At 43.1% G+C, this 12,450-nt stretch overlaps 1 protein-coding gene across 1 annotated transcript in view; it reads left to right on the forward strand.

Annotated features, from left to right (window-relative positions):
* The first annotated feature begins 2,548 nt into the window (after window positions 1-2,548).
* Window positions 2,549-12,450, forward strand: part of PINX1 (PIN2 (TERF1) interacting telomerase inhibitor 1) — an 82,659-nt gene continuing 72,757 nt past the window's right edge. The window contains exons 1-4 of the mRNA XM_022594928.3: window positions 2,549-2,798; window positions 5,649-5,758; window positions 7,339-7,431; window positions 9,178-9,256. Coding sequence (XP_022450636.2) covers window positions 2,780-2,798; window positions 5,649-5,758; window positions 7,339-7,431; window positions 9,178-9,256 — 301 coding nt within the window. The 5' untranslated portion in view covers window positions 2,549-2,779. The remainder of the gene's footprint in view (window positions 2,799-5,648; window positions 5,759-7,338; window positions 7,432-9,177; window positions 9,257-12,450) is intronic.

Here is a 12,450-nt window from a genome sequence, read left to right on the forward strand (position 1 = left end):
TATGATGCTTTCCCACCCTCAGGACAGGGGTCCTCGGCCAGCAGCTCAGGTCTGGAAACCCTCTCACGTGGTGACCAAGTCAGCCCATCCTCCTTCATCATCCAACTCCAACCCTGTGTCTACGCATTCCCTTTGCAGGCATCTCCCTGCCCCCATCCCCCATCACCCTCCCCACTACCACCTACAGTCCTAAAACTATCTCAAGACAAAGAGACTGAAGTGTCACCACCTTGCTCCGAAATTAGAGAAGGCTAACCTAGGACAATAAAGTAAAAAATCATAAGGCAGTCAGGAAATCAGATTTTTTTCCCTTTGATGTCATTAGGCGATTTGATCTCTGGACACGATGTTCCATTGTTGAGCTTTACAGATTTTGTGGAGGCTAAAGCTTGAAGTCATAACATTTTTTTTTTCCTTCGGTACGCAGGCCTCTTCCGCTACAGAGCACAGGCTATGGACGCGCAGGCTCAGAGGCCATGGCTCACGGGCCCAGCCGCTCCGCGGCATGTGGGATCTTCCCCGACCAGGGCACGAACCCGCGTACCCTGCATCGGCAGGCGGACTCTCAACCACTGCGCCACCAGGGAAGCCCTGAAGTCAAAACATTTTGATAGGGAGGATCAACAGAGGAGGAATTGCAGGCCAGAACTGCTGCCGGGGAGCCGGGAGGTGTTCCTGGACTAGGGTCAAGAGAGAGTCTTCCCTGCACAAAGCAGTTGGCTAGGGTTTGTCTTCCTATTTGAGCTTTGACAACAGACAAAGACTGCAAGAGAGGACAAGATAAACTACTCGGGAGGCCCGGAGGATGAGAGTCCTGAGTTGGCATTCACTGGCTTGTCGACTTAAGAGAAACAGTATCAGCGACACATTCCCCTACTCAGAGGCATAAGCAACAGAAATGGGGTGGAGTTTAAAGCGGATTGCAGGGGGAACAACCTGGCAAAACCAGACACCCCCCGCCCCCGTCCCCCAGGATGGGTAAATAAATCTCAGCAAGACATCAAGCATCCATTTCTAGGGTACTGGATCTCAGGGTGGGTAGGTGCTTCTCAACTTGTGTTCCTTGTGGGGCCTGAGGAAGATTCGGTGAGGACCGCAGGAGAAATCCTCCAGGGAGAGATGAGCCTTCCACTCTCTGGGTAACAGCAACCGGATTGGATTAAAGTAATTCTCTGAGAGTCTTTTAGATTTGGAAATAATCTGAGATCATCCTTTTTTTCATAGATTGAAACAGTGATATCAAAAGAGGTGAAATGACTTGCCCAAGGACTCACCCCAAGCCGGTAGCAGAATTTAGGCTCTGTCATGTTCTCTGACTGCTCCCCTCCCCTCCCCCACCCCACCCCAGCCCTGCATTGTGTCACACTGGTGCCTCTTTAGGAATGAGCTAAATTAAACTGGCAAGATTCAGCTTTATTTCTTTTATAGATAAAATGTTAGTGATATATCTGGAATAGAATATAAAGATGTAATGCAACACATTAAGAATTTCTTTCTGTGACTGTACAGAATGTGTAGCTAGCTTCTACAATTGTACGCATGTGAACGGTGTGGGGATGGGAGGGATGGACGTGAGACTTACCAGAGCTATAGAAAAGAAGGAGGGCTTCCCCAGTGGCCCAGTGGTTAAGAATCCGCCTGCCAGTGCAGGGGACACGGGTTCGAGCCCTGGTCCGGGAAGATCCCACGTGCCGCGGAGCAACTAAGCCCGTGCGCCACAACTACTGAGCCTGTGCTCTAGAGCCTGCGAGCCACAACTACTGAAGCCCATGTGCCTAGAGCCCGTGCTCCGCAACAGGGGAAGCCACCGCAATGAGAAGCCCGCGAACCGCAACGAAGAGCAGACCCCGCTCGCCGCAACTAGAGAAAGCTGGCCTGCAGCAACGAAGACCCAACGCGGCCAAAAACAAACAAATTTAGTAAAAAAAAAAGAAGGAGTAATCATTGGTCCCTGATATTGGTCTTTACTTGCCTGAAGGCAGGGGAATAGTACAGATGACTTACCTAAATACCTTCTTGGTTCAGTTCTTTGAAATATTTTGAAAGCGTTTATCACCATCACTTTATAAAGTGTTCTTCATAAAGCACTTTTCTTGAACAGGAAAAAAGAAAAGAGTATATTTTAAGCCTGAGTTCACTCATACCTTTGGTTATTTAATGGCCTGCTACAAAAGTAAGCCCATCATCATCCACGTCCTTGGAAGCTTGTTAGAAATGCAGGATCTCTGGCCCCATCCCAGACCTGCTGAACCAGAAACTGCATTTTTAACAAGATCCCCAGGTGATTCACCCAAACATTAAAGTTTGAGAAGTCCTGCTCTATGCGGGTCTGCCATGAGACTGAAGAATAAGATGGAATGTCTTACACTGAATCACCTTATTTTTAAAAGTGCAATATCTACTCCCAGCTGACAATTTTAAAATATCAACATTCTGTAATAAAAAAAAAACACTCCAAACTTAATAACAGCTCTTTTTAGTGGATGATCCTTATAGATATTTCATAGACACACGGAACGCTGGAGTTGGAACAAACCTTGGAAACCGCTTGTGTACCCAGCATCCACCCAAATGCAGTCCCAGGCTTCCCGCGCCCCGCCCACTCGCCGTCGCGCGGTCCAGGAGCGAGTCGCGCCTCACTGACGTCAGCAGCGCGCGCCCTCGCCGCTGCAATTTGCCGGGCTTGAGAGGCTCGTGGTTCTAGCTTCTCCGCGAGACCGCCGAGCGGTATCCACCGTAGCTCAGGTCCCGAGGCCCGCGGTGTCACAGGCTTGGCGACATGTCGATGCTGGCTGAGCGTGAGTGTTGGGCTCGGAGGCCCGACCGGGCGCGAGGGTGAAGGTTCCGGGTGACGCGGCGGCCGGACCGAGTGGCGGTGGGCACCGGTCGCCGGCGCACGGTGGGCCGGGGGATGCGGGGGGCCGGGGTCCCGGACGCCCTGCTCGGCTCGCCCTGGCTGCCGCGGAGATTTCCCGGCCCAGCCTTCCCCGAAAGTTAGCTGCGGTCTGCTGGTGAGAGACTGCGAGTGCCCACTTGGCACGCTTGTTCTCACGTTCAGACCTGAGCACGCGAGTGGTGGGTTCGAATGGGGGTCCGGACACCGGTTGTGGGAACCCGGACTGGCTCTTTCACTTCCCCGGGCCTCAGCTTCCTCTGGTTAAAAAGAGGCGGTTGGGCCAGCAGAATCTCTTCAGGCAGTGAAATCCCGTTCTTGAAAGTGTATTGAATCAAGAAAAAGAAAAGCAAAGGGGTTAGAAGCATCAAACACAAGAAGTTAGCGTTTTTTAGGGGAGGCGGGGCTCATGAGTGATTATAAGTAAGACAGTGGCGGTTTTGACTTTGGTAGTTGGAATTACTAACACTCTACTATGGAAGGAATGTTGGCCTCAACGCCCCACCCTGCCTCAGTTTGCCTTTGACATTTCCCATCACTTTGTGAAGTTCGTTAATTCCCTCCCACTGGAGAGGCTGTTTAACTTCTGAACGATACCTGTAGCTAAGGCTGCCGGCCAGCAGATGGCAGTCGTGCCTTGGTCCTGAAAAGCCGGCCGGTATCTTTGAAAGTGTCTGGTGAGCGAGGAGCAGAAACAACTGCTAAATTTTAACAGACCCAACAGACGCTACACAGGGATTCCATGAAATAAATGCTGTCGGCATCCTCTAAGGGGGTGGAGGAATGGGAATACAAAACGGAGTGGGTAAGGCACCATTCACATTTTACAGGGGCAGAAATTGAGGTTCAGAGGAAAATAATTCACCCCAAGGTCATTGAGGTAGAAAGTGACAAAATTGATCTAGTTATCGCTATATCTTTACGTTCTTGTCACCAGGGTCAGCGGATTTCTTTTTTAACAGGGACTTACAGAAAGGAGTATGTTTTAGAGTGTGACCCTGTGGGCTCTATTTTTTCATCTGTATAACCAGTGTGGCTAAGATTTCTTGTGGTCTTAATATTCTTTGATGTATGCTTAGTTCAGCGTGCACTTGGGACCATTAGACCTGGCTCTGCTATTCATTTATGTTTCTTTCCCTGATCAGTTTCTCTGGGGGTATTGAAAACTTCTTTGATTATGTTCATTACTAGGTTGGCTTAAATCAATGAGATGGTGAACGTGAAAATAGTTCAAAGTATGAAATGATATACAGATGTGAAGTGCCACCTGTGGACATCAACTCAAGCTGCATAATTTCATGAGAATGTTTTCCATTCTCTTCCCACCATGACTCCAAATTTTCAAATCTTTGACATTAATAGTATATAATATTTTGTGTTTTTTAAAACAATTTACTAAATTAATGTCTGTGGCATCCCTTATGATTAGATATTTGGGACTGGTGTTCTTATTTTAGAAATGAGAAAATAGAAGCATAGAAAAGTCCCAGTCTACCATTTCACTACCTAGCAGTTATTTTCTCTGATAGTTTATAAAATTGGGATAAATCTGTAGGTACAGTTTTATAACCTACTTTTTTCCCCTAATTAATCTTAGTGAACATTTTCACTTCAGTAAGTATGCTAATTTCCTTTGTTTTCTCTTGCCATATGGACTATATTTTGTTTTCTTTCATCTTCTCCACAGTCATTTATCCCATTTTTAAAATCTAGTAGTTTGTTTCTCAAAAACATTTTTTATCCTGCATTTCTCTAGTTATCAAATATTATTTTATTGGTTCTCCCTTATGTAAGGTAAGAAATCTCGCTTATATAAACGTAAGAGAATTTCATTTATCACTCTCACTTTTCAGTCCTTATTTAATTCAGAGTCTTAGACCCATATTTTATCAAGATACTACTTTTTTCATAGACTCTTTTCAAGACCAGTTTTTGACACTTGCAGTTATTACATTTTCTAATCAAATGACAACACGATAGTTAATGGATTTCATTGCATTAAGATTTTATGCTGCAGTTTCTGTAACCTTGAATATGTCTTGAATAATATTTTAATAAGAATACATGGATGATGACCCCCAGAGAAGGGGTCATATGGCTTTAGGGCGTTTCTGTGAGAAGGGATGATTAGTATCTGTAGGTTGCACGGAGGGTGACTCTCCCCAAGATCATGACTCGTATGCTGTGAATTAAAAATATAAGCTTTGGAGTTGGTAGGACCTTGGTTTGTATAAAGACTCTGTTTTTTGCTTGGGGGCATTAGGAACATTCTTTCTGTAGGCCTCAGATTTTCTCATCTGAAAAGTGCAGATCTCTCCTCATTGGGTTACTGTGAAAATTGAACCTGAGACTATATGGATGGCATTTGGCACTTAACGTATGTCTGTGGTGACTGCTGCTGGTGGTAGTGACACTGGTGTCACAGGTGCCTTAGGTTGCTGCCAGTTGCTGAATTGGAAGGCCCAGCTGATGGTACCTCATGTGTTTCGATTTGTCACATTTGGGGGAATATTTTTATTTTGATCTTATAAGTCAGTTTGTATGTTCAGAATATACAGTTATTGGGGAAACCAGGATAAATGATCCAAGCTGATACTATCCATTGGATGCCAAATCTGATATCTGTATCTAATAAAACATAATGTTTGTTGTATTTATGCAAGTATCGTGTGTATGCTTTAGGTATGTGTGTACTTGTGAGGTATTCTCCAGGTTTGAAAGATAAGTTGCTAATGAGATAATTTGTCGTTTACAGGTCGGCGGAAGCAGAAGTGGGCTGTGGATCCAAGAAACACTGCGTGGAGTAATGATGACTCCAAGTTTGGCCAGAGGATGCTAGAGAAGATGGGGTGGTCTAAAGGAAAGGTATCTTGGGGAAGAGCAAAGAAATTGGAGCCATGCAGAGAGATTTCAGATCAGGAGAATACATCTTCCTTAGGAGACTGGGAGAAATTTATTTTGGATCGATAAGTGATTTTGGAGAAATAATTAAATTATAATAACCTTGTGATGATAGAGTTAGAACTGAACATAAACGTCAGCTGTCTTTGTTTATTGTTTAACCTGCTGTGATTTTCATAAATGGTGCCTTTTAATTAGTTGCGTTTGGAATCATACTTAACCATCAGTTTTATGTTGCTTAGAGTAAGATTTTATTCACCCTTAAAGCTAGACTACACATTTTCTCCTTTTTCTCACGTTCCCTTTATTCCTGACTCATGTAGGACTTCTGCTGATAGCTCTGCACTTAAATGGTTCTTGTCAAGGTCTTTAAAGATCTTGCTAAATCCAATGGATCCTTTTTTGTTCTCACATTACTTTATCCCTTAGCAGCATTGGACATAATTGACTTGAAATACCTTGAAATACCACTGTGTTGCCTTCCACAATACTGCCCTCTCTTCTGGTTTTTCGTTCTACCTTACCAGCCACTGCTAAATTTTTGTTGCTGGCTCTTCCTCCCCTAGACTTTTGAGCTTTGGAATTCCTTGGGGTTCAGCCCTAGTCCCTTCTCTGTCCTCATCTCAAGTAGATCATTTTTATTATAAAACTCTTGATTCCCCCCCGCCCCCCACAAATCTTTTTCTTCTCAAGTTTTCCCCATTTTTGCAAATAGCACCCTATCAACTTACTCAAACCAGAAACCTGGGAGTCGTGCTTGATTCCTTGACCTCTCTCACTTCCCGAATCCCCAGTCATTATTCCTCTCTGTCCGGGGCCCCATCCTGGACCAACCACCGCCATTGCTTGCCCTGATCAACGCAGCAGCCTCTCAGCTGCCTCCCTGACTCCCTTCTTTTCCTCCTCTGGGCCATTTGCCATACAGCAGCCTTAATGAGCTTTTAAAATACAGAAATTAGATCATGTCATTCCTTTGCTTAAAACTTCGGTGGTTTCCCATTGTTTTAAAAAATAATATCCAAATTCTCCCCATAACTTCCAAGGTCCTTAAGGTCTGGCCCCTTTATATCACCTTATTTTTTCTCCACCCACTGTGCTGGAGCCACCTTGGGTGCCATTTAGTACACCAGGCGCTCTGGGATTCCTTACAAATGAGTGTTAATGATGCGGGCGACTTGGAGTCCCCTTCCTCAGTGTTGTTTTGTAAAATTATTTAATGGAAAGCACCATAGACTTTAATGCCTCTGATGGGCTTCTGTTAGTTTGGCAGTAGCACTCTGCTTTTGAGCATCAGAGAAAGGATGTTCTCCTTAGTGTTTCCATGGTCCTTGAAGTGGGTCATAGGTTGCAGGATTGGCATTCATTATTGTAAGTGCATCCTTGATATTACAGAATCTTGTAAGAATCCATTAGACTGTGTCCTCTTTGAGGACAAGGATAATGCCTCCTAGATGTTTAGTGATTAATCAAACAGTTGATGAAGGAAGAGAGGTATTTTTACACCTGATAAAAATGCTAACTCTCTTTGTGTTTAATCTCCACAGGGTTTAGGGGCTCAGGAGCAAGGAGCCACAGATCATATTAAAGTTCAAGTTAAAAATAACCACCTGGGACTAGGAGCTACGATCAATAATGAAGTGAGCAACAGCGTCTGCTGGGGGTTTTCCTTGCATAATTGATATTTTTGTCAGTGTAAAAAATTTAATCCAGTCAAATTGATTGATCAGTTTTAAGCTGTTCAAGCGTGTATCATACATGTTTTCGATAACTAAGGAGCCCGTAACTAAGCTGCTGGGCATCTGTAACGTGTCATCGTTTTGCCTCATTGCCCTATGGGATTCTTTACTTGCTTATGCATAAGAGATCCAAAGTAGCTTTATTGCTGAACTTTGCAAAAAGTGTTCTTTTTAAAGAAATATTCATTTCAGGACAGAGAGGAATTTTCATCTTTACCTGCGTTGTAATATTAGCTTATATTGTTAAAATTGGTGGCATTTCATTTTGGAAATACTGAAAGAAAGTGGTGTTCTTTTCCTGTCCCGTTGTCTGTTTCTGACTGTTGGTGTATAGCACTTGAATTTATTCACATTTCCCCTTAAAACACTGACACTTTGAAAATATGACCCTGTAATTAAAAGTTCATGGCTTACCCTGCCTTTCATTTTCAGTATCATTGCTCACTGTAGAAAGGCTCTAAACTGAAAGCTTTGTTCTTACATTTCCGCAGCCAACAGAACCTGGTAGGAAATCTGGGGAATTACTTTAGGTAAACTGGGCTACATTGCTTAGTTCAATAGCTCAGGGTAGTGGACTGGAGCAGCTAAAATTGTTTGGCCTAACAGCTAAAATCTTAAACCACTAAAGGAAGAGTTTAACATATACATGTTGTCAAATCATCTTGTTGTACACCTAAAACTACACCTAAAACTATGTCAACTATATCTCAATACACTTGAAAAAAGGGGCAGGGGAATGTTCTATTTCTGAGGACAAAATCCAAGACCAGTACTTCATAATGTTTGGAATGTCACACACTTACTAGATGGAATGTTTAGCAATATCGTCTATTTTCATCAATTAATAAACACACCTTGGACAATTTAAAAAAAAAAAAAGAGTTTATGTAAGGTTGATTTTGAAGGTAGTTTTGAAGAGGTGGATATACAGATATACTTAACTTTTTAGGAGAAGCATTGCCCGGTAAACCTATTCAGTATACCTTAACCTTAAGCATTCTTCAAAAAGTATGCATGAGGCAAGTTCCCGAATTGAAACCCTGCTCCCCACAGGTTGATATTGTTTTGGAGATGTTCATTCTCTGTTAAAGCTAGGTCGTCTTTGTTACGATGAGCTTATTAACTGAGCCCCTTATAAATGGGTGCTGATTGATTCAGGGAAGCTGGAGCCCTTCCTCCCGTCCCCACTGCTGTTTTTTGAAATTGGGGTGGATGCAAGCAAGCAGAATTGGGCAAAATATTTTCAGCTCAAATGAGCAAAGAAGAGAGCCCTCAAATCTGTCACTGCTTTTTTCCTTTGACCTACATAATTTTCCCATAGTGAGAAAAATAATATTTTATTTTGCTTTATTTTAACATTTTGCACACAGGTTGCCTGTTGTTTATTTGACTATAAGTTGACTTGATAAGTCATCTACATTTGAAATCAGGGCTTAAGCTTCCAAGATCCTCATTTTTAATAATGATATAGATAAATTACATTTCAAATTATACTATTTCTTTTTCATTCAAATTTATAAAATAATATTTTGGTGAAACATTTAAAACTTCACATTAACTACCAGATTTCCCTGATTCCAATATATATCTTATCGCAGCTTAGGTAGACTACAGGCTTGTCTCTAATTGAGTTTTTGGTATTTTCAGGACAGCTGGATTGCTCATCAAGATGATTTTAACCAGCTTCTGGCCGAACTGAACACTTGCCATGGGCAGGAGACAGCAGGTAAGGAAACTTTGCCTTTTATCCATTAGGCTTATAGAAGACATAATCTCGATCTAAGATACTTTTATCAACTCTCTTTTACTGTAAGCATCCTATATCTGAAAGTTAATTGATTGTAGCTCTCACAAATAGTTATTTCTGTTTATGTTTTAGGGGTATTCTCATTGAATTAACCTTAGTCATAAGCAAACACTTTTTTCCCCATTACGAGTTTGAGAATGATAAGGTAAAGCTTTTATTCAGTTTACATTTCTCTGTTGCCTTTCCCTTATCCCAGCCTGACAATGTCCGGGGTCCCGCAGTTCCGGCCTTGGCCCTCTCTCATCTCTCCTTGGCCCTGACTCTCTTCTTACGCCCTCTGGTCTCACGGGGCGATGTGTGGTGACCACTGCCACACTGCCCTCTACTCCTTCACCCTCTCTCCTGAACGCCCTGCTCAGTGTCTGCATTCAGGGTGTCGTCGACACCTGGCACCTAGCAGGTCCAGACTCCAGTTCTGTACCTCCCCCACCTGCACCCTGCAAACTGTTTGACACCCATAGCCCACAGCCTGTTTTCTCCACCATCTTCCCCATTTCAGTTGATGTCAACTTCATCCTTCCAGCTGTTCCAGCCAAAGAACTTTTTCCACTAGGAAATTTTGTTGGTTCTACCTTTAAAATATATTAAGACCCTGACTGCTCCATGTCACCTGCACGGTAACCAGCATGGTCTGAGCAGCTGTTATCTCTTGTCTGGATTATTGCAGGAGCCTCTAAAGCCGGTCTTCTCAGCCATGGCACTGCTGATGTTTTGGGCTAGATAATTCTTTGCTGTGAGGCGTGTCGTGTGCATTTTAGAATGATTGGCAGCATCCCTGATCTCTACCCGCAAGGTGCCACTAGCACCCCCTCCCCCTAGTTGTCGCAACCGAAAATATCTCCAGATAGTGCCAAGTGTCCCCTGGGCAGAATGCCCCAACAGGGAGCTGCTGCTCTGAATTGATCTTTCTCCGTCCACGCGCAGACTCCTTCAGCGTGTCTCAGCCCAACAGCCAGAGTGATTCTTTTAAAATGTAAGTCCATTTGTGCTGCTCAGGATAAAAGCTGAAGCCCCTGCAGCGGACTTGCAGCCTTACACAATATGGACCCTCTCCCTTTCTGACTTTGTCTCCTACCCTCCCCCTTCTTACCAGTTCCATCCTGACCACACCAACTCCTGTACTGGTTTCTGAATACACCAAGCGTGCTCCTGCCTTGGGGTTTCGCACTGGCTCCTCCCTCTCTCTAGAACACTCTTCCCCCAGATAGCTTCTGTGCACCTTCTCAACAAGGTCCACACTCAGTTGCCAATTTAAAACTGCATCCTGTTCCTTAGTTCCGTTTTTGGAAGTCAATTGAAAATTGGTAAGAAATAGCAGCATGAGAATATTATTGAGAAACATGTAGTAAGGAAAATGAGAAGAACCAGCTAAGAGTGCGGGGTCTGGGGGTGGGGCAGGGAGTCGCTGCACTTTTTGTTAACAGCTTTGTTGAGGTGTAATTCACATGCCTACCATTCACCCATTTACAGTGTGCAATTCAGCAGCTTTTAGTATATTCAGAGTTGTCACCAGAACCAATTATGAAACATTTCATCACCCCCAAAAGAAACTCTGTACCCAGTAGTATTCATTCCCCACTTCCCCCGGCCACCCTAGGCAACCATTGATTTACTTTCTGACTCTAAAGATTTGCCTATTCTGAAATCAAAACTGCAATGACGTATCACCTCACACCGGTCAGAATGGCCATCATCAGAAACTCTACAAACAGTAAATGCTGGAGAGGGTGTGGAGCAAAGGGAGCCCTCTTGCACTGCTGGTGGGAATGGAAATGGATACAGCCACTATGGAGAACAGTATGGAGGTTCCTTTAAAAACTAAAAATAGAACTACCATATGACACAGCAATCCCACTACTGGGTATATACCTGAGAAAACCATAATTCAAAAAGAGTCATGTACCACAAAGTTCATTGCAGCTCTATTTACAACAGCCAGGACACGGAAGCAACCTAAGTGTCCATCGACAGATGAATGGATAAAGAAGCTGTGGTACTTATATACAATGGAATATTACTCAGCCATCAAAGGAACGAAATTGAGTTACTTGTAGTGAGGTGGATGGACCTAGAGTCTCATACAGAGTGAAGTAAGTCAGAAAGAAAAACAAATACCGTATGCTAACACACGTATATGGAATCTAAAAAAAAAAAAGTTTCTGAAGAAACTAGGGGCAGGACAGGAATAAAGATGCAGATGTAGAGAATGGACTTGACACGGGGAGGGGGAAGGGGAAGCTGGGACGAAGTGAGAGAGTGGCATGGACATATATACACTACCAAATGTAAAATAGATAGCTAGTGGGAAGCAGCCACGTAGCACAAGGAGATCAGCTCGGTGCTTAGTGACCACGTAGAGGGGTGGGAGGGAGACACAAAAGGGAGGGGATATGGGGACATATGTATAGTATAGCTGATTCACTTTGTTATAAAGCAGAAAGTAACACACCATTGTAAAGCAATTATACTCCAATAAAGATGTTAAAAAAAAAGATTTGCCTATTCTGGACATTTCATATAAATGGAATCATGCAACATGGGTCTTTTGTGACTGGTTTCTTTCACTTAGCATAATGTTTTCAAGGTTCATCCTTGTTTTAGCATGTATCAGTACTTCACTCCTTTTTATTACCACATAATAGTCCACTGTATGGATATTCTACAGTTTGTTCATCAGTTGAAGGACATTGGGTTGTCTTCACTTTTTGTCTATCTTGAATAATGCAGCTTTGAACATTAACTTACAAGTTTTTGTGTGGACATATATGTTAATTTCTCTTGGGTTTATACTTAGAATGGAATTGCTGGGTGATACCAGCAGTGTATGAGGGTTTTAATTTTTCTGCATCTCAGCCAACACTTTGTATTATCTGTCTTTTTGATTATGGCCGTGCTAGTTGGTGGGAGTGGTGTATCTAATTGTGGTTTTGATTTGCATTTCTATAATGGCTAATGATGCTGAACATCTTTTCACGTGATTATTGACCATTTGTGTGTCTTCTTTGAAGAAGTATCTATTCAGATTTTTTGCCCATTTTTAAACTGCTATGTGTCTTTATGGTTGACTTGTAAGGATTTTTAATATATACCAGGTACAAGTCTTTTATCAGACA

The sequence above is a fragment of the Delphinapterus leucas genome, chromosome 6 (genome assembly GCF_059928025.1).
Source record: "Delphinapterus leucas isolate spDelLeu-1000000601 "Yukka" chromosome 6, BTC_Dleu_Yukka2, whole genome shotgun sequence".
NCBI classification, from domain to species: Eukaryota; Metazoa; Chordata; class Mammalia; order Artiodactyla; family Monodontidae; genus Delphinapterus; species Delphinapterus leucas.